Genomic DNA, 24,499 nt, shown 5'->3' with positions numbered 1-24,499 from the left:
TCTATATATTGTATTTATATACTAAAAATATTATTTGCATTTATATATTGTATTTTACTGAGAACATGCACTAGTTTAATAAACTCTAAAAGTTCTAGTTATATTATTTTTTGGATTTAATTTGATTGAATAGTTATGAGATTATTTTAAAAGTTTGCAGGAAAAGATTGCTTTCTTAAAATTTTAAATTTATTATTTTTTTTTTTTAGCACAATTCCTGATTGGTTTCCAAATGATTGTGCAAACAATGATTGTACCACTGATAACTCAAAGTAAGAAGTTTATGACTTTTTTGTGTGTCTATTTTAAGTTATTGTAAAAGTTTTGAATTTTTTAATTGCTAAATTAATAAAATTGTTATTTTTTTCATTTCATTGAATTGATCTCAGAATTTCTTGCATATAAGCCATTACCACATACTTTATAAATTAAAATAGTAAAACAATTTTAATTTATAAAATATGCAGTAAACAATAAACTGATGTTGTGAACTCTTTAAAAAGGTATTTTATATTATTTAGGTTAAGTTTTTTGTTCTGTTGTGAACAGTAAATTTTTTTTTTTTTAAAAAAAAGAAGCCAATTTGATGTTTTTGTCTGATTTGAATGCATTGAATAGTTTGATAATTCCTTTGTTGCTGGTTTTACTGAAATTAGTGTGAGTTGCAATTTTTATACCCAAGAAAAAAGACCTTTTTTTTTTACTCAAAAAGAGAGAAAAGTATAAGAATTCATCAAAGTATTCACAAAATTTTTCATTTTGCTCCAAGTCTTCTATCATTTAATTGTTTCAATTACTTTTCTTAAAAAAACCTTCTATTTCTGTTTTAGAGTCAAAATTAGATTAATTAAAAAAAAAATTTTTTTTACTGATATCAAGAATCTAAACTTAGTTCAACTAGAAAAAAAGCTTCAAGAATATGAAACTAATGGTTGTTGCAATTAATTGGGTATATAATTTTGAGAGGGTAAATTCTTGCAATAGCTCATAGTAATAGTTAGGATTATTGGCAACATTAAATAGGATTAAAACAACATTTTTGAAAAAAGCCTGTTTCTACCCCTTTACTTTGTTCTATATAATACTAAAACACTAGGTTTAAAATTTTTTTGAACAAAAAATTATTTTAGGGGTAGCTCAAGACCTTTAAAAATTTGACTGGTCCCTAAAATTTTGAAAATAAAAGTTCCTCTAAAGTATGTCAACCTGGTACTCGAAAGAAGCGAAATTATATAAAAACTTTAAAAATAGTTATCAATTGACAAAAAAATAACTTTTTTCTTAAATAAATGCATAAAAACTATTGTTTTTAAGCTAAAAATAAAGTCACTATTTTCAAGTTTTAAAAAAATAGTTTTTTTAAACATGCCTTTTTTTGTAAAATGATTAGTGTTTTTGAAGTTTTTATATAATTTCGCTTCTTTTGAGTACCAGGTTGGCATACTTTAGAAGAACTTTTATTTTCAAAATTTTAGGGACCAGTCAAGTTTCTAAGGGTCTTGAGCTACCCCTAAAATAATTTTTTGTTCAAAAAAATTTTAAACCTAGTGTTTTAGTATTATATAGAACAAAGTAAAGGGGTAGGAACAGGTTTTTTTCAAAAATGTTGTTTTAAGAGCCACCCTAATATCAATTCTCCTTTTTCATAAATTTTATGAAATAATTGATAATTTGTAAATTAAAGGTTTACTTTATTGTTCATTTGCAAAAGTTAAAACCAGTACAACCATTACTCAAAATAGAATTTAAATAATATTGCTCAAAATAGTATTTAAAATGAATTTAAATAAAAAGAGATTAAGTAAAATAGAGGAAAATGGATATTGAAAAGAATATGATTTTTTTGAAGACACATAAATCATTGCAATTTTTGCTGACATATCCATCACACAGCCTAAATTCTCAAAGACTTTTTTTTCAACTCATTTAAAAGGATCCCAAGTTTTTTCAAAAATTCAAACAGTCGAAATAGCTTGTGTATATATTTAAGTGAATTTCAGAAAAAAAATGTTTGGGCTGAATTTTTGTGATTAAAACAAAAAAATGTATACTAAGAAATACAAACTTTGTAGTCAAAGCTCACCTTCTCCATTTTAGTGCGATTTTAAGTCCTTAAAATATATGCGTTATTCTTTGACGCAATTTACAGGCTTTAAAATTTATTCAAGCATGTTTAGTTTGTAAGAGTTTTAGTATATAAAATAGCGTCATTAAATTATTTACACACATAATTAGCAAATCACTTTTAATAATATATTAGAGTATGCTGGATGTTATATTGCTAAAATATAGAGGCGCTGCTGACAAGGTTTGTGGATGGAAACCGCCCGTTTGGATTTCTTTTTAATATTAATGTTTTATTTGAAAGCAGTTTTATGATTTTTAACTGTTGTTATTATTTATTTATAGTTATGTTTATTATTTTTTTTAAAGTTTCATATTAAGGGCATCAATGCGCACAAAAATATAGCTGTAGATATAGTCGCAGTGGTGTGTACATACATTAAAAAAGAGATAAGGTTTTGGTAGTCATTCTTTTAAATAAAAGATAAGTATTTCAATATTTATTTAAATAAGATTCATAAATTAATTTATATAAAAAAATTGATAATTTAAATTATTCAAGATTTTTACGTGAAATAATTAAAATAGTTAATAACTTTTATGTTTAACTAAATGCATACAAATGAAAAAAAATTATTTTTACGCATGTACCAATAGTGCCTGCCTTAATTAAGATATAAACTATTGTGCACAGTATTGAAAATTTTTTTATAATATAAGTAAAAGTAACACATATTTTACAAAATAAATTTTATTTAATATATTTTCGCATCACAAAATAAGAATTTCAATTATATATGTATGTGATTATACAAAACAATTTTTAAAATAAAATCTTGATAATAATCATTTAATAGCATTTTTTATAACACAAAACCAATTTATAGCAATAAACAAGCTTAAAGTATTGGAAATATTTTATTCATTTTTTTAATGCAAGTTTTTCAAAAATTAGAAAATAAAATAACTAAACAAATTGCTTAGTAATGAGTGAATAGAATTTAGAAAAAACACTTATAAAGAGTTTCTAGATTTCTTATCCACATTTTACAATGACTTAATATTTTATTCAAGCACGTTTAGTTTGAAATTCTTTCAAACTAAACGTGCTTGAATAAAATATAAAGTCTGTAAATTATGTCAAAAAAAGCGCATATATTTTGAAGACTTAGAAGTCACACTAAAATAGAAAAGGCAAGCTTTGGCTAAAACTACAAAGTTAGTTTTTTTTGGTATACGCTTATTATTTTGTTTTAATCTAAAAATTTAGCCCAAACATTATTTTCAATCATGCTCTTTAATATAAACACAAATTGTCTCAGCACTTTGGCACTCCTTTAAGGCAACAGAATAATTTTAGGAAGCCACAACTCTATATCTACACCTAAATGTCTACTATGATCTTTTCTTATTATTTTCAATGTCCTCTATAGTTTTTTGTTTTAACTATGATTTTTATTGTTTTAAATTTGAGTGTTAATTAAAGTAAAAAGTTTGAGTGACAGTATAAAGGTTGAGTGACAGTTATGTAAAATTTTATTTATTTTATCAATTAAAGTATGTTGAAAGATTTGTATTTTTGGTAATCAGAGGAGTTCCAAATAACTAATGTTTAAGGAAAAAAACTAGAATAAAATTTTTTTGAGCACTTAGGAACAGACTCAGTAAAAGTATGAGACTTGATTGAATGATTAGTAACATAAGACTTTTAGTAGGTGGCACAAAAGATGCTAGCTCTTTAGAACAGTGGCCATTATAGTATTTATAGAAAAGAGAAATAGGAGCAACATTATGATGATGTGACAATGGTTGAAGGTTGGCTGCAAGAGCAGGTTCAACTATTTTTTTGCATTGCATTTTTGCATTTTGTTTAAAAGAGAAAGGGCATCATTTGAAGATCACCCCCAGATATGGCAGCAGTATTCCATACAAGGAAAAATTTGAGATTTATAGAGATAAAGAATAGAATCTGAATTAAGAAAGTTTAGCAGATAAGGCCTTGGCAGGAGTAAATGAGCACAAGAGCGCAGAAAACCTCTCCTAAAACAAACATGGCGAACCATGCAAGCTGCTCCTCTAAACTGCTTTTTACGAGAGCTGTTTATTTATATAAAAATTGCTTATTAAATACAAAATTTGGTTTTATACTTGTTATAAGCATATCTTTGCAACGTTAATGTCACAATAATATACACATAGCAAGCACCATTTATTGCAAAGTGAAAAATTCTTTAGGCGTAAAATTTTTTTGCGAAAACTGTGCCTGTTTTTTATCCAATTAAATAACTTTTTTTGACTTTGCGTTTTTCATTTTAGTTACAATTATAATTATACTTTTGAGAGAGAAAAAACAACTTTTGCGAGAGGTTTAAATTGCTCCCATAAAACGTTTTAGGGGAGTGTGGACGAGAGCAAGAGCTGAAGCTCTCGCTTCCTGCCAAGACCTGCAGATGCTAATTTTGTCATGGATTTAATATATGGTTTCCAAGAAAAATGGGAAGTAAGTGTTCCTAGAAGATGAAGGGTAGATGACTCATCGACTACATAACCATTCATAAATATAGGAAGGTCTAGATTGTTGCAATAACGATTAGCTGAAAAAAATTTAGTTTTATCTGAGTAGAAGTTTACTAGCCACTGAGAGACCCATACTGTAGCAGAAGTGAAATCCTTTTCAAGCAATCAGAGAGTGTTGGTTTCTTATCAAAACAAAAATAATTGGTAGTATTATCAGCGAACAATGCCACTTTAGATGTGAGAACTTCTGGGAGATTGTTAATGTAAATTAAAGAAAGTATAGGGTCGAGGGTAAAACCTCTGAAGTTACAGGAAATGAAACGAGTGCTGACAACTTTTAAAGTGTTATTGGTACGGTAGGATTCAATACTTGTAAAGATGTTATCTGATTTACTTTAAAGAGGGAGCTAATGGAGAAGACCAGCATGTCAAATTTTATCAAAGGCTTTAGAAATTTCAAGAGCAATAGCATTAAACTCTCTACATTTGTTAGAATAAGATACATGAAATTTATTTATTTTTAAAGTTCTTTTAATTAAAATAATATAGTACTCTAAATCACTATAGTAAATAAATCTAAATTCAGGGACAAACAGGTTTACATTTTTTAGGATCAAGGTTTTTATTTATTAAAATTTATTTTAATAAATAAAAATTAAATTAAATATATCCCATACCCTCAAGGGTATGGTATATATTTTAAGAGATAAGAAGTTAGGGTCAGCATTTTAAAATAATTTACGAATTTTTTAATGTCAATCTTTATTTTTTAGAGAAAAGTGCATTAGAAAAAGAATGCAAATGAAAATAAAAAATATATATTTTTTAAATATAAATAAATATTTACCTCTGCAATGTGTCATATATTGTATATACTGTGTATTAACTCCATTTTATTAGGCAATATTTCTAAAGCTAGGTTAGATAATGTTTTTTAAATTTAAGATCAAAATCAACCATATGGTCTGGTTGGATTATAATCAAGTTATTTTTTATTGTAAAAATGAGCTTTCATATAATTTTCTAGAAGTTTTTTTTTTTTCACAACAGCCTGAATAAAAAACAAAAGCAAGTTTTTTTTGGAGACTTAGCACTTGTTTATTGAATTTTTATAATTAAGTTTTGTTTACGCCAAGGTATGGCATGAATGAAGATTATGACTACTACTTAAGATGCATAAAAACAATGAGAAACAAAGGGTTGTTAACAGCTGATCAGGTTTGTTATCTTTCCTAGTCCTTTTTATTTTTTGCATGGTTACCTGATTGTGTACTACTAGATGAATTGTTTAAATGTAAAATAATATATAATAATAAAATAGATGTATTAAATTTAAAAAGAATTGCTTTATGCTGGAAATAAGAGAAATAAAAATATAACTACAAAAATATAAATACATTTATTATATTATATTTATACTTAGTAAGTTATTTTAAAAGATAATTTTACAAAGTTACAATGGTCACAAAAATTGTACAATTTTCTATTAAATTTCACTCACAATGTATGTACATTTATAATGTCTGTTATTTTTTTATCATAACTTTTTTCAACAGTTAGAATTTTAATATTTGACAAAAGGTATTTATTACAAATTAAAGGCTTCCATATACAATTAAAGATATGCATGTATAATGCAAGACTTGGATATATATGTTTTTTTTAATTTAAGATCAAACTTAACCACTACATTGTCATGGTTTATTTAAATGAACTTTGAAAAAAAAAGTGGTGTAGAGTGGTTGCTTTGTAAGCAAGAAGTTCCAAGTTCAATCCCCACCATGCCTCTAATAGTACTGATCTCAACTTGCTTCTTCATGAAACAACCTTGTTAATCAAGGTTCGTGCTTTGAAGTTAAAGAGTTGACAGAGAATTATAACCAAAAAGCATATATATATATAATATGTGTATATATATATTTACATATTCTATATATATATATTTTCATATTATATACATATTTATATATTATATATATATATGTATATATATATACATGTATATGTATATGTATATATATATATATACATATACATATATATATGTATGTATGTATATATATATATATATATATATATATATACATATATATATGTATGTATGTATATATATATATATATATATATATATATATATATATATATATATATATATATATATATATATATATATATATATATATATATATATATATATATATATATATATATATATATATATATAAGGCCTTGTTTTAAATAAAAAATGCCTAATGCATTAGCTTAATGCAATATTTGACGTCTGTTTATTTTTTATTTTTTCAAAGACATTAACTTTTTTAAATTACTGCAATAATATTAATTACAGCAAAACAAGTTAAATATTATTTAACAGCTTTTTTATTATTACTATAAGGGAATGTTTGTTTTCTTTTATTTTTTTTTTAATATTAAATAATTAAATTTAATATTGCATTTTTAATAATGTTTGATATAAACAAATTTCTTTATTTTCTCTACATTAGCATAAATCAATTAAAATATGTTAAGTATTTAAATTTTTACAATGATTATTTCTTAAATGTATAATTGCAGCTTTGTAACTAAAAATGATTTTCTATTGAAAAAAATTAGTGAGTAACAAATAAAAAAATTACATTAATATATTTACTTTATTTATTAAAAGTTTATTATTTTATTAGATTATATTGCTGTATATATTGTTTATTAAAAAATAATCGCTGCGAATTAATTTGTGGTATATAAAAAAAAGTTTAACTTATGTTTTGTCCAAATTTTTAGTTATTTAAAATTTAATTTTGGGTAAAAAAAAATGTTTAGGAAGAAAACAATTGCAATAAAAAATGAATTAATTTTTTTTAAGAACATATAAAATTTCAATATTGAATAACATTTAGTAATATTTTTAAATAAATTTGACAGTTAAGTTAAACCCAAGCATTAACTTTAATTTTAATAAACTTAAATATTTTTTTTAAATCAAAATTAAATTATATATTTTTAAAATCTAATTTAAATTACATATATATTTTTTATCAGAATTAAAATAATTATTTTTATTAAATTAGTTTTAAATTAAATCATATATTTTTTATCAGAATTAAATTGTTTTTACGATCTAAGCTTTAAGCTTAAATCAATCATTAAAGTAAAATAAAAACATAATAAAAATAAACTTTTATTTGAGTTTTTTTCATTAGTAAATAGTGCTTATATCAAACATAATTGTCATACAAACTTTTGTAACAAGTATTTTTACATTAATGTCATTCATAATGTGACTTTTTTTATTTTACCGCTTTTAGAACAATATAAATTTTAAAAAAATGATAAAAAGTTGCTTAACCAAAAGCATAAAATCGCTAACGTAAAATCGCTTAAGTCGTACATAAATTGCTCTATGTATAAAGCTTCAAAACAAGGCCTGGTATATTTATGTATGTATATGTATCTATATTATGTACACATGTATTTTCTGATTAGTCTTTATTGATGAAACACAGTATTAAATGAAAAATTTTTGTTAACTGATTTTCTACTTATCTATTGCTCTATTCTTAAGAACATTTTGAATATTTTTTTCTTTTAAGCACTCTATTTTGTAGAATACATTTTAAAATTGTTTAAAGAACTAATATTATTTAATTATAGAGGCATCAGATGGGGTCTATAATTAAATAAAATGTTCTTTAAAAGTATATAATGTTAGGTCTCAAAAGAAGCGAAAATATATGAAATTTTAAAAAAAAATTTTTATTTAAAACATTTAGAAAAAAAGAATTATAATGAAATTTTTTTGTAAAAGTTCATATACTTAATTTTCAGTTAAAAAATGTCATTTTCTAGGAAGTGAAATTTAAAATTTATAGTTTTGTAATAAAATTATAATTATTTTTGAAATTTTTATATAATTTCGCTTTTGATACCCAACATGATATACTTTTAAAGAACCTTTTTTTTGAAAATTGTAGGGGCTTATTTGATGTTTAAGGTCTTGAGCTAACCCTAAAAATTTTTTTTTTTCCAAAAATTTTTAAGTTCCAGTTTTATTTTATCATATAGAACACATTTTGAGAGAGAGCAGACTTTCAAAAAAAAGAAGATGTTTCAATGGCCACCCTAATATATATATATATATATATATATATATATATATATATATATATATATATATATATATATATATATATATATATATATATATGTATATATTATATTATATTATATATATATACAACCCTCGGAATTAGCAAAAATGAGGTCAATCTTTTAAGGGTCGGCAAATTATTTTACTACGGTTACTAGAACACCTGAATTTATTCATCAAGATCAGAATATCGTTGACGAGAGCCCTTAAAAGTCAATGAGATCCATCGCAAAAGGCCTGGTTGTTTCAGGAGCCACAATTTGAAGAACTGTTCATGAAAATCTTTGCTACAAATCTTATGCAATGAGGAGAGGTCATTTATGTCCGAGACCATCAAAGCAAATCATTTGATAAGGCCCAAGAGGCTGTTAAATAAACTGAAACATCCTGCTGAGCAAGGCATGCTTTGGTTTTTTTCAGATAAGAAAAACTTTAATCAAGATCAAAAAGTAAACAGAAAAAATGACAGATCGCTTTGTGATGACCCTTGCAAAGTTCCAACAGTCACGCACACAAAACTTCCTGCAACTGTTATGGTTTTGGGGGTTGTTAGCAACGAAGGACATGTGGTGCCACCACACTTTTTTCCGCAAGGACTAAGAGTCACTTCTGCTGCTTACATTGAAGTCTTGGGTACTGTTGTTAAGCCTTGGATCAATAGAGTAAGAAATGGAAGGTCCTACATTTTTCAACAATACTCTGCACCAGCACATAAAGCTCAAAACCCTCAGGAATGGTTGGCGGACTATTTTTATGATCACATCACTCCAAACTTGTGGCCTCCAAACTCTCCAGGCCTGAATCCATTGGATTATTATGTGTGAGGCATTATTGAGAGAGATGTTAATAAACATCCCCTTAACACCAAAGATTCTGAGTAATGGACAACATAGATGAGGGCCATCTCAAGCATGCTTGCAGTCAGTTTAGATCTAGAATCGAAGCTGTTATTGAAGGGAGATTTTATTTAATGAAATTATTAAACAATAGTTTATCTTATATTATTTATATAATTGATTTTGATTAAAAAAATTTGTTTGCCTTTTTATCATTTATAAAAAGCTAAAAATATGTTCTTAAATAGCTGGCGCACCCTGTATATATATATATATATATATATATATATATATATATATATATATATATATATATATATATATATATGTATATATATATATATATGTATATATATATATATATGTATATATATATATATATATATATATATATATATATATATATATATATATATATATATATATATATATATATATATATATATATATATATATATATATATATATATATATATAGTACAAAGCATTATTACATTAATTTGAAAGATCAATTATTTTAATTTCTTTATATACACTTTCAATAAGGTACCTTAAGCTTCATACATCAAGTATGAAGTTAGCTTACATAAAAGTGAAACAAAAAATAAAGTTTGCTTACATAAACAAACCATTATAAAAAATATAAGAATGTTTCTCATCTTATTTGAGTTTCTATAAGCATTTTATTTGAATTAGAGTTTATCTATTTCGTGATTAATAATAAGAAAATTATACAATTCAACAAAGAGAAATCATACCTGAACTTTCTGTTATAACAGTGTCATGATTCCATAAAGCATCAAATAATCTTTTAGTCTTTTAATAGTTGAATTTGTTTTCATTCATTGCATCGCTCACATTTTATGGAAGAGCTATCTATAGTCTAACTACTTCATTCATGAATCTTTCTTTACAATGCCTAGTTGTTTGATAAGTTGACCATTGTGATTGAGAGAGCCTATGACAAAGAGATATTCACAATACTATATCTTTTTTCAATTTTAGGCTGTTCAATAAGGTCTCCTCTAACCCTTCTCTGTTCTAGAATTGTAATTCTGAGGCACCTTACCCATTATTCAGATTTATAGACATTGTCTTAGTGACCTGATGCTGAAATTTCTCATGAATTGCAATGTCATTCTTAAGATAAGGTGACAAGACTGCAACACTCAGATGTTGCCAGATATAAATCAAATAGAGTATTTTCTTTTGTAGTCAAGATTTAGATCTTGACTACATAAGGTTTTTTTAAATATAACTAGCATGCCATTTGCATTTCAAGTTGCCATTTTTACCTATTATCACATATTCAGGTCATGTGATATCATGACCCTGAGATCTTCTTTGATTGTAGTGACTTGATAGCTCAACGAGGTCCAAGTATTTCAATGAAGTCCAAGTGTTTCAACAAGGTCCAAGTTTTTCAACGAGGTCCAAGTGTTTCAATGAGATTCAAATGTTTCAACAAGATTTAAGCGTTTTAATGAGGTCCAAGGGTTTTAACAAGGTGCAAGTGTGTCAATCATTTAGTATTTGAAGTATTTTTTTAATTATTTTTTTTTAATAACTTTTATTATTATTTTTTATTATTTTTAATAATTTTCAATAGTTGTTACTGTTACTTATTTTGTATTTTGATGTTTATTAAATTTTAAAATTAAAATTATTTGTTTCCATTTTGTAGGTAATTGAATGAAAAGGACATGAGTTTTTTTAGATGAAATAATTAAACGAATAGTACACAAGTTTTTTCAACCCTTTTTTAATCTTTAGAATCTCAATGAGAACACATGTTTTGAATCTCAATAACAGCACAAGTTTTTGAATCCCAATGACAATACATGTTTTAGAATCTCAATGATAATGTTTTGAATCTTAATGACAGCATATGTTTAGAATCTCATTGACAACACATATTTTTGAATCTCAATAACAGTGCATGTTTTTGAATCTTAATGAAAAAACATGTTTTTGAATCTTAATGACAACACATGTTTTAAAATCTCAATGCCATCATATAATAATTCTATATGGTATATAAAATTATTAATTATTCTATATGCTATTAATTGTTTTTAATAAGTTTTTTAAATGATTTACAAATATTTGAGTTGTTTCTTAAATTTTAAGTTTTTTTAAAGAAATTTGTATTTAATTTAGTAACTTGTATTTTTTTAAATAGTAGCTATCAAATCTGACAAATGTTATATTTAAGAAATTGAATGGAGACACTGCACAGTATACTCGTCAAAATAGCGGAGGTACTCGTTATGGATATGAATGTCAAGAAGAAAGAGACTACTATCCCTATTGGAGGCCTACACCTTGGAAGGTTTGTTATTTTGATGTAATATATGTATATAGTTTTTATTCTTTGCTAGTTAAGATTATGAAAAGGTGTTGTTGATTATATATTACAGAATCATTTACCATCAGTAATTATCAGTTTTAAAGTAAAAATCAGTTAAAAAAAAAATTGGTGCAAGGTACCACTACCAATTTTTTTCAAAATTTTGCAGATACAAATGGAATTGTAACTTTATTACAAGATTTTTGTTCTACTAGGTTTTTTGTTCTACTAGGTTTTTTGTTCTACTAGGTTTTTTTTTCTACTAAGTTTTTTTTTCTAATAGGTTTTTTGTTCTAATAGGTTTTTTGTTCTAATAGGTTTTTTGTTCTAATAGGTTTTTTGTTCTAATAGGTTTTTTGTTCTAATAGTTGTTTTGTTCTACTAGGTTTTTGGCTTTTATTTAATCTGTTAATACAAGCTTTTTATTTATCTCAATTTTTATGCCATGTTTTTTGTTTTTAGCTGCATAAAAAATATTAAATTTAAACTTAAGAATAACAGAGTAGACTATGAAATTTGTTTCCTGGAACTGGAATAATGAAAATTGACTTTGGTTTGAAATGCATCATAACTAAAGTTTAACAACTGAAAAGAGTTAGAAAATTAAGTGGCATAATAGTGAGATTGCACTCAACAAAAGAGAAAATTATTCTTTACAAAAATAATTTTTTGTTTAGTACTTATCTGATTTTATACAATAGAGAATCCTTTTAAATGTCTAGATCTGATATTTTTGATGATAAAAATCCAAAGGTATCATAGCTTAAAGGGATCCCAAACCTCCGAGACATGTTGCGTTCATATTAAAAAGAATGCTAAAAAAATGTTTGGGGTAAGTTTTTTTGATTAAAACAAAAGAATAAAAACATACCAAGAAATAAAAAAGATGTAAAAGATCAATTATGTAAACACACTAAAAAATTAATGACATCATGCACTTAAACTCTTAGGAATAAAACGCACTTGAATAATTTATCAAGTCTGTAGATTGCGGCGTACATTATGCTGAATTTTTGGCCTACAACAAAGCAGAGAAGGCAAGCTTTGACTAAAATAAAAAGGTTAATTTTTCTTAGTGTGCAATTCTTTTGTTTTAATCAAAAAAAATTTAGCCCAAACATTTTTTTTTATCATTCTCTTTAATATGAACACAACATGTCTCAGAGGTTTGGGATCCCTTTAATGATGTTGCGATTATTCTAAATTTCTCCTTACTAATGCTCTATTCTATTGTTACTCAAATATCACAACTTTGTACTAAGTATAAGATTTTTAGTATGTCTGTAGAATATTTTTTCAGCTGATCAAATGTCATCATATTTAAAACTATGAACAAGGAAGTATTGTTAGGCTTAGCACTACTGTCCATTAAAAGAAACAAAGTAAATGACCTTGATCACAAAACTGTGTTAGATGGATTTACTTGAATAATACCTAGGCAACTGATGTTTTGTTGAGAGTATAGGAACATATGAGGTTATATGTAGTAGTGGTAAAGAATTTACATTTGTAAATTCTTTACCACTACTAAGTGAGAGGTTCGAACCCACTGGAAGTATTGCACTCAAATTGTTATAACTTTACTGTTATAAATCATTTAATTATTTAATTTATTATTTATTTATCAATTATATGTCAGCTTCTGTGCAGTTTTTTATTTATTTTACATGTTGTTTTAGTGTATGCCTACTTGAGTATGCATATATTTAAAATACATTTTAAACTTCTATATTTTGCTTATAGGATATTGTTGTGATGACAAATGATAAGAGCCGTTGTGAATTTTATAAGAGTGAAAGTGAGAATGTGAAATCAAGGTTCATTTGCCAGCCGCCAGATGGTTATATGGATGCCCTGAAAAATTGGAAAGCATGGACATACTTACCAATTACAAAAGAAAATTGCGAGGTACATAATTTAAATACAAGATAAATTATTTTTTATAATTATATTATAGTTAACTGTAGTTGCTTTTTAATCACTCAAATGCTTTTAAATTTTTATAGATGATGCAACAGTCTTAAAATTTTTATAGATAATGCAAGTCTTTAAATTTTATAGATGATGGAATAGGCTTAGTAATATTCATTTTCATAATTTTCAATTTTGATGTTTGAAAAATTTCATGCTATAAGAGTCATATTTTATTTTTGTTATGCCATTTACCAAAAATATCTTTTATATCTTTATTTCTATAAAAATCACACAAACTATGCTAAGTATGCTAAGTTTCTAGGAGTTTATTCAAAAAAATATATAATCTAAAATACCCTAACTTCTAGATTTGGACAAATATTAAAAAAATTATTCAACAAAATTACTCAATCTTTGCATTTTTTAGAAAAAAAATATTTCAAAATTTATCAGAACAGGCAATTTCACAATTCTAAAGGGAAATGAAAGAATTTAGATTTTTTTAATCACTGATAATAATATATTAGTCATAAAAGCTACACAAGCAGCAAAATTATCTGTGAAAGTTTTAATAGTGAATTTTTGTGTTTTTTCAAATCGCACACTAGGATCAAAATCAAAATTGTATAAGGAGTTCTAACTTGTCTTTTTACATTAGCTACATTAAAAATACTGTTTCCTGATGGTGCACTAATGCAACACTGTTGCCTGTAGGCGCACCTGAAACATTCCATTTATAAATTGTGAAAATGGTGCTCTTTGAAAAAAAAAAAAAAGCTCTGAAATAACACATGCACTAATTTTATTTATAAACTGACATCGTATTGCATACTATGTAGGTTTACATTCAATGAGGTTATGATAGTGATAGATCTAAGTTTTATCCATATCAAGTTGGCACTTTAATTTTTCTCTTTTAGACATCACTATCAGACTTGAAACAATTAATTGGCAAGCTTTACATTTTTTAATCACTTGTTTCACTTTTTGCTTTCTTACTGATGGGTTGATTCTTTGAACAAAACACAATGTTCATTTTTTACCATAAGGTCCTGTGGATTAATGTAGCATGTAATCTATTTTTTTTGGAGGATATTGAAGCACTGATTATCCCACTTATTGCAATTTTAGAGATCTTATCAACCATTTTTAGCCAATTTGTAAGCGCTCAAGTAAGTGCGCTTCTTAAATTAGCCCATGAGGCTATAATTTTAATATTTACAATGAGTTTATACTTAACCACAATTTTTTACTTTTGAGTCAGTGCAAAATATAATTTTCCAGTTAAGCGCTTAAAAAGAGTTAATAACTCCATGATGGCAAAGTACAGCATGCAAATCATATATTGACTCTGAACTTATTGCAGCACACCTAACACTAATAAATGTATCTGGACTGCTGTTACATTTCCATGGACAGTAATGAATATCACACGAATATGGAAACAAGGCTATTCTCCAGCGCATTATCTTATCATTCTTTATTTTACTGTATGATCTATAATCATACATAAATGCCACAGAGCATTGGTATGTGATAAAAATGAAATGTCAACCCAGGAGAAAATGTCACCAATGATTTATGGCTTCAACTATTGCTTGAGCTCCTTTTTCCATTGATGAATAGTATTGTTGACTTCCTTGAAGAGTATTTGAATGAAAGGGATCTAGCCTTCCATTATAATTAATTGTTGCTGATATGGCAAAATCAGAAGTATCAGTTTTTATAGTAAAAGGGATATTTTCATAATTGGTTTGCATTGAAGATTGAACAAGCTTAATTTTTAAGTTTTTAGATGCTGATATTAATTTTTATTTAAGTAGGGATCGGGTAACCTAATTCTAAAGTCGAATTTTATTTATTAATCTATTTTATTTATTAATCTATTTTGTCTAGCATGAAAACATTTCAATAATCTAATGCAGAGATCTAGCATTATCTGGTGGAGGTAACTTACAAGGACTAAGCCATTGTGGGTCAGATTTTCAAGAGCCATTTGATATACGGTAACCCAAAAAATCTAATATATCAGTTAAAAATATCCACTTCTCATTAAATGTATTTCAGCATCTATGGTAGCTATTATGAATTTATGCAAGTTTTCATCATGCTCTTTCTGGCTAATACCACATACAGTAATGTTATTAATGAATAGAAAACAGTCAGTTAGTTAACAAAATGTTTTTAGTAGTTAGCATAGGTCTTAACAAAGTTTTCTATTTTGCATTGAAAATATGCTGATTCATTAGTAATTTTAAAGGCATTCTAGTGTATTGCTACAGTTTATTGTCAGCTCCGAAAGCAGTATATGGCCTATTGCTTTTAGATAAAGGTATTTGATAGTAAGCAGAACGAAAGGCTAGATTACTATAAATTTTGTATTTTAAAATCATGCTCTAGATCACTTCAATCTTAGATGAAGAATATGCATCTAACTTGGTATACTTATTAATAGTTTTAGAATAATCGACTACCATACAATGTTTAGTCTTTTCATCTACTATTAATATATACTTAAGCACACTAAGGTGAGTGACTTGGCTCTAATATTCCTGTTTCAACCAAACAGTGGGTTTCAGATTTAATAAATTCTCTATCTCTTTGAGAATAATGTAGGGATCTAGTGGCAATATGTTGGCAATCTTTTGTGAGATTAGCAAACAATTTAAGAGGCTCAGTTTTCATTGTTTTAAGAGCTCATAAGGTTATAGGTGGTCATTTTCCATTATATTTAGTACTTTCATGCAATTCTTGAAAATCTGTTCCAAGAATGTCTATACATAAGTTATCTAGCACATACAGTTTGACTTTGTTATAAATTTTGTTTTGAAGAGTTATAGAAACACATCAATATTCATCTGATTTTGCTGACAAAGAAGTTGATGCCATTCCAATAACATTTTTTTCATAAATAACTTATAAAATGAGTTATGTTACTAGTTTGTTATTAATGAAACTTTTATTTGTACTTATACTATTAATTAGGGTTTCTGCTTTCTATTTGTTATTAATAATAATTTTGTGGCAGACTTGGAGTTGAAAGTTGGCTGAGGTTGAGATGTTGGAACAGAAGTAATTATCCTCAATTTTAGGGATGGCTTCTGAGAAATTAGAAGATTGTGAAATTAACCCACTTATTTACATATATGATAGGTAGCTTCACAAGCAGGACATTTGGTAAGTGGATGTTGTATGTTTCCACAGAACCAACGCAATTGTTTTGATTTTACTGCAGCAACTAAATGGTTACCAATATGATGAATCGCACCGCTTGTAGATGATTTTTGCAGAGATTAATTTATTTCCTGAATAGATGAAGAGTTTTAGTGAAGATCAGTATAGTTGATTACAAGTTTAAATTTTGTTGGGCCACATCTAAAGATCTTGCTTGGTCAAAACCTGATTTAAGGTCTAATAAATGTTGTGTATTATGTTGGAAAGCAAACCATTTTTAAAGGTATCACAATTCACTTCAGATTTGTACTGAGCTGTGCTAACAGCACTTACAGTCTTACGTAATACTTACACTTACACGTGATACAACACTTACAGTCTTAAGTAATAAGTTCATTAATGAGCTTATTAATTTTGGCTCATTAATAAATTGGTCTATTGATTCACCAGTTTTTTGGTGAATTAGTCTATGCTAAGTCTTTATAAACCTTTCTATTCTTTCTTCTTTTTATTTCTTTATAATAATAATTTTAGCTCTTTTGATTGTTATGAATAACCAAATACTATTTTGACTAAAAATTAGCATCATTAGTAAAACTTTAAATTTAAACTTTTACTAATGATGCTAATGTTTTTTTTTTTAATGAAAAATTATTAAAACAATAAATTAAAAAAAAGTTAAATTGAAAAAATTTTTTTTTAACTTAATGATTTTTTAATGGGTTTTTTTTGGGAATAGAAAACGATGAACATTTAAACTATTCCGGTGAAACAATTATTTATCTAAGATCAAATCTCACTTTTTTCTCCATACTTTTCAGAAATTAGAATGGCCACAGGGCTCTGGAAAATTTTCAAAATGGATAGAAATAAAAAGTAAGAATATAGACCCACCAGATTGCATTCAATCACCTATGTCTCGAGATAATCATAATGGAAATGGACCTGGAGGATTTGCTAACACATACAACTGGACAATACCAAAAGATATTAGTGAGAATTGTGCACTTCGTCTGCGCTATAATATTTCAACTGGTGATTTGTCAAACTACATTACCAGTAAGTATTTGTAAAACTGAAAAACAAGTATATTTTACATCAATTTTGTTTTTTAAATTTTACCTTTTTATTTAAATATTATTTTCTAAATGTTATTGCTGTTACTAAAAATTATATTATAATTTGCTGCGAGTCTGATATTACTGTGATGTCTTAAAATACAACAAATTTTATTTGTAATGGAGCTTAAATAAACTATGTTTTCCGCATCAAAACAGTAGTTAAATGTTCAGATAAAATGAACTTAATAAGATTTAATGGTTTTAATGCCTAAACAGTACAAATTTTATTGATATTATTGATATGGATATTTCTAATTTGACAATAATAAAATATAAAATAATAAATGTATAAAATCTGGCAATAATAAAACTATACAATTTGTTTTTTCAACAAATTATTACTGTTCATGTGCAAAAATCATATTTTTTTGGTTCCAGTTCGGAGAGGTTTGGAGTACAATAAGAGTTAGCTTTGCAATCTTTTGTGTTCATTAAGGTTATTAAGACAATACTAGCGGTTGTACTAAAATAACTAATAGTTGTACTGAAATAATTGTTTTTTTCAGTATTTTTTAGTAATTTCGAAACAATATTAAAAAAATCAACTCTATTTAAGCAGCTAAAAAATAAAATAAAAATATTATATATACTTAAGATACAAAACAGTTTTGAAAATTGACTTAAAGTAATACAATATATGTATTGTATTATATATATATTTATATATATATATATATATATATATATATATATATATATAATTATATATTTATAATATATATATATTTTAGTTCATAATATATATATATATATATATATATATATATATATATATATATATATATATATATATATATATACACACACATATAAATATATATATACACACATATATATATATATTTTAGTTTATAATATGTATTATAAATATATATATATATTTATATAAATATTATATATAATTATATATATATATATATATATATATGTTGTATATATTTATATATATATATTATATATATTTATATATATGTTATATATATTTATATATATATTATCTAAAATTTAAGCATCTTTTTTCAAAAAAAGAAAAACTTAACTTAAAATTTTTTTTCTTACCTGGAATAACTTTTAGCAGTTGTTTGGAAGTAGTATTACAATTACTTTACTCTGACTGAAATAGATAAAAACATTTTGATAGTATCATAACATTGGATTTCTGAAAAAATAACAACACTCTTAAAAACTTGAATCATTTTTTTGGAATTGAATCTCGAATTGAAGTGACACTTGATTCGCTAATTGAATCAATTTACTGGGCCCTAGTGTATGTATATATATATATATATATATATATATATATATATATATATATATATATATATAATATATATATATATATATATATATATATATATATATATATATATATATATATATATATATAAATTTTATAAATAAAACTACATATTTTTTACAACTATAAGCTTACAACTATAAACTAATGCAACCACCTGGTAAAAAAAGTGTGATTTTTTCTTGTAGAAAAATAGTTCTGTTCAATAGAAAAATGCGTTAGAAAAATCTAATCTTTTAATTTGGAAAGGTAAGGTTTTTAAGTTTGGAAAGGTTATTGCTTTCAATATTTCTAAAGCCTTTGATAAAGTTTGGCATTCTGGTCTTCTCTATAAGCTCTCTTTTTACAGTGTACCAGGTAGCATCTTTAAGACTATTGAATCCTTCATTACCAATTATAGTATAAAAGTTGTTTGATGGGCAGCACTATTCTTCATTTCTTGTAACTTTTGGGGTTCCTCAAGGTTCTATAATTGACCCTATACATTTTGTTCCCTATACAGTGTTCTAGAAATTCTCACATCTATGGTGGCATTGTTTGCTGATGATACAACCATTTATTCTTGTCTTGATAAGAAGCCAACACTCTCTGATTGCATGGAGGGGACATTTGAGCTTGAAAAGAATCGCGCTTCTGCTACAGCATGGAGCTCTCATTGGCTGCTGAATTTTAACTCTGGTAAAATTTAATTTTTTCAGCTAATTGTTATTTTAACAATCTAGATCTTTTATATTTATGAACGTAATGTACTCAATGAGTCATCTACACTTTGTCTTCTAGAATTAATTCTTACTTCCAATCTTACTTGGAAACCTTATATCAAATCCATTGCAAAATTAGCTTCTGCTAAGGTTGCATCTCTATTTCGTGCTCATCACTTTTTACTCGGGATTCTATTCTTCATCTCTATAAATCTCATGTCTGTCCTTGTATGGAATACTCTTGCCATATCTGGAGTGGATCTTCGAATGATGCCCTTTCTCTTTTAGACAAAGTGCAAAATCGCATTGTAAACATAGTTGGGCCTTCCCTTGAAGCCAATCTTCAACCATTGTCGTAATATAGCTTCTCTTTCTCTTTTCTATATATACTTTAAAGGGCGCTGCTCTAAAGTGCTAGTGTCTCTTGTGTCATCTACTTGTGTTACTTGTCATTCAATTAGGTCTCATTCTTTTACTGTGACTATTCCTATGTGTTCAAAATATTCTTATTTATCTAATTTTTTTCCTCAAACATCAGTTCTTTTGAATTTGCTCCCTTCATCTTGTTTTCCCGATTCATACAATTTGCAATCTTTTAAGTCATCTGTTAATCTTTGTTTTGCTTTATAAACTTCATCTTTTCTCTTGAAGTAACTTCTAACTCTGCTTGTGGTTGCTTGCAGCCTTGTTGAAAGTGAAGGTGTTTAAATATACATATACATATATATTTATATATATATATATATATATATATATATAATATATATATATATATATATATATATATATATATATATATATATATATATATATATATATATATATGTATATGTATATGTATATATATATATATGTATATATGTATATATATATATGTATATATGTATATATATATATATGTATATATATGGGTATATATATGTATGTATATATATGGATATATATGTATATATATATATATTAGGGGGTTGACTTTTTCACAACTATACTTGGGTATAATGTATGAAAGTATGACATTAGATTACCAATTTACATTAGATTACCAATTTTAAAAGTTCTATTGACTCAAGTTACAAAAATGTCCCCTGTAATTAGAAAAATATGTTTTTGTTTGAAAATTCATAAAAATTGACAAATTAGCAGATGAATAACAATTTATTTTGACAAAATAACTTTCAGTAAAACAAGATATAATTTAAAAGTTGTTTTGCAGAATAAATCTGTAGTTCATTTTGTCTATATCTCTGGCATGAATTTCTTGCATAACTTTTATGGCTCTTAAAGCACAAATATTGGATCTCTGAATTTCTTGTAGTCTGCTGGGCTCCTGTGACCAAAATCTTTTTAAGGTCTTCATGGCTGAAGTTGAAGTTATTGCTTGTACTAAATTTTTAAAATCGTGTTCTGAGTATTGCATGTCAGAAAACCATATATCAAACCAAGTTAATGAAATGAAGTCGCAAATCAAGCGCAATTGATTATTATCTAATTCAGTTAAAATAAAAGCCAGAAGGGCATAGATTGCTCTTGAGTTCCATCTGGCATTGTGCAACGATGGCAGACTTTTGAAGTTTATAGCTGGAAGGCTGCCATTCACCTTCGTGTATCAGTAACTTTGTACCAACTTGAAGAAAAAACAGTTGAACAACAACTCCATTTCTACTTCCAGTATTCACACTTGTAGTATCAGATATTATAACTTTAATACTACTCCATAGTTGAAATTTATCCAACACTTCAACTATGCCACTGTAAATACTAATAGCTTTCCTATCATCTAGTTTTAAAATGGCTAGTTTCACCTCCTTTTCTGCATTTTTTAAAACCAAGACTTGATACTCCTTCTCTGACATTCCTTTACCGTCAAAATGCAACACCCAATTCTCATTTTTTAAATTACTTATCATGTGCTTTTCCATTTTTTGGTCTGCTGACATTGTAGCTCTATAAACCCCAGATTTAGATGGGGCTTGTACATTGACACCACATTCAGATAAATTTTTGCAAACTTCTGCTGATTTCTTAATACATAGTTTTGAATTCTTAACTAAGTTAACAGCCACAGTGGTGTTATCATATTTTCTCTTAACTTTTTTGTCTGGAGGAAATTTGTTATAGACCTTTTAATTAATTAATTTATTTTTGTAATTTATTTTTGGTAAAATAAGTTACCATTTCCTTTAGTTATATCAAATAAATAAATAATTTCTTCATTGTTTAGATTTTTGAACATTGTTTAGATTTTTGGACTGAATGATATTTGATAATGAGAATTTCCACTTTTTTTGTTATAAACCTTTCATTTATTTTTGGTAAACTAAGCTTGAGCCATAAATCAGATAATTCTGCGCTAACTCTTTTACATCTCGAATAAACTGACTTCTTTGAATTTGATAAGCAAATAAACCGACTTTTGGCATTTTATTCAAATTATCAAGTGGCTCAAAAACTTTGGGTATGTGAGATCTTGTTGATTTTGATTTCTCAAAGTGGACTAGATTTTGAGACTAGGCTTTGATATTTTCAGGTTTTTTAGCTATCTGTAAGCTTATTCTTGACATTTCTAAAATGTAAAGTATACGTTAATTATAATTGTAAGTTACATATGAAGCTTAAAATTAAATTTATTTTACATTTTAACCACACATAAATAACTTACTTTAATTATATTAATTGTAAATTTTAGTAAACACAAAATAATCACCTTGATTTGAACACTCTTATTTTGACAGCAAACGACAATTAAAGATGACACTTGCAGAAGCAATTAGTATTTGATGAATTTAAACAATTTATACATAAAATTATATATATATTACCATTATTCGTATCATGCAAAACAATAAAAAATGTGAAAAAAAATGTAAAAAAGCTTACCTTTTTAGCTTGTTTAAAAAAAAAAAGAAACGTTTCTACAAGGGATGTTTTTGCAACCAAAGATCTAAATGTATTAAGTGAAAAAATTGAAAAGTCAACCCCCTAATAAATAAATATATATATATATATATATATATATATATATATATATATATATAGGTATATATATATATATATACATATATATATATATATATATATATATATATATATATATAATATATATATATATATATATATATATATATATATATATATATATATATATATATATATATATATATATATATAGGTATATATATATATATATATATATATATATATATATATATATATATATATAAATATATATATATATATATATATATATATATATATATATATATATATATATATATATATATATAATATATATATATATATATAGGTATATATATATATATATATACATATATATATATATATATATATATATATATATATATATATATATATATAGGTATATATATATATATATATATATATATATATATATATATATATATATATATATATATATATATATATATAAATATATATATATATATATATATATATATATATATATATATATATATATATATATATATATATATATAGGTATAAATATAGATATTTTAGGGGTATCAAAAAAATTAGTGTTTTTTAGTCAGAAAATCAAGCCATATAGATATGTAGTTCGAAAATGCAGATCAATCAGCACAAAACCACCTGCCATGTATTTTGTATTGTGTATCACATTGCAAAAATAAATTGTCCATTTTCTAGTTTGAAATAATTAATATCTTTGCAGGTAGAAAATAGATTAGAAATGGGTCGTATTTTACAATCGATCATGCATGTGCTGCTATTGTCCATCATATTTTGAATGTGTAAAAAGTTTGTAAACTATATATTACATAACAGTAGTAAAATTGTATCAGTGCTTTGCATTGTCTATTGGATTTATGTTAGATAAATCTACCACGATTAGGAAAAAATCTGCTCTGTCAATGTGCTTGCAAGTGAAAATTCTAGAAATAATTATTGTTAATAAAACATTTTTTACCTTTTAAAATTAATAAACACAGAAGCCTCTTCTATAGCAAACTCTTATAAGTGCTTTACAATGTCTAGATTTTGGTAATACTTTTTTATTACATAATTTGGTCTCTTTTGCTTGTGATAGTGCTTCTAATATGCTTGGCGAAAAAAAAGCAGGTGTTGCTCGTTTACTTTTAAATTAGTTTCCCAATTAATCATCATCTTGAGTAAGCAGTGAATGATATTGTGTGAAATTTTTTACTAATTTGTCACATGAAAAACTTGTTTGATTAATTTTATTTCATATACATTACATCTCCTAAAAACAAAAAGTAACTGGAAAATTTTGTGATGGCTTTAAGTGTGAAATTGAATTCTATTGGATAAGGCCTAGGTACCCGATTGATGTTGTCGTACAATCTGTAATGGTTGTTTAAAA

The 24,499-nt window shown here is 25.4% G+C and overlaps 1 protein-coding gene across 1 annotated transcript in view; it reads left to right on the top strand.

Annotated features, from left to right (window-relative positions):
* The window catches only part of LOC105848472 (protein DD3-3), a 72,446-nt gene that overhangs the window by 19,505 nt on the left and 28,442 nt on the right, over nt 1-24,499 (top strand). Inside the window, exons 4-8 of the mRNA XM_065810187.1 lie at nt 210-272; nt 5,718-5,799; nt 11,780-11,896; nt 13,658-13,822; nt 17,824-18,061. Of these exons, the coding sequence (XP_065666259.1) occupies nt 210-272; nt 5,718-5,799; nt 11,780-11,896; nt 13,658-13,822; nt 17,824-18,061 (665 nt within the window). The remainder of the gene's footprint in view (nt 1-209; nt 273-5,717; nt 5,800-11,779; nt 11,897-13,657; nt 13,823-17,823; nt 18,062-24,499) is intronic.

The sequence above is a fragment of the Hydra vulgaris genome, chromosome 11 (assembly GCF_038396675.1).
Source record: "Hydra vulgaris chromosome 11, alternate assembly HydraT2T_AEP".
Taxonomy (NCBI): domain Eukaryota; kingdom Metazoa; phylum Cnidaria; class Hydrozoa; order Anthoathecata; family Hydridae; genus Hydra; species Hydra vulgaris.
Note: the sequence above shows the minus strand (reverse complement) of the source record. Positions and strands in the feature narration are given on the sequence as shown.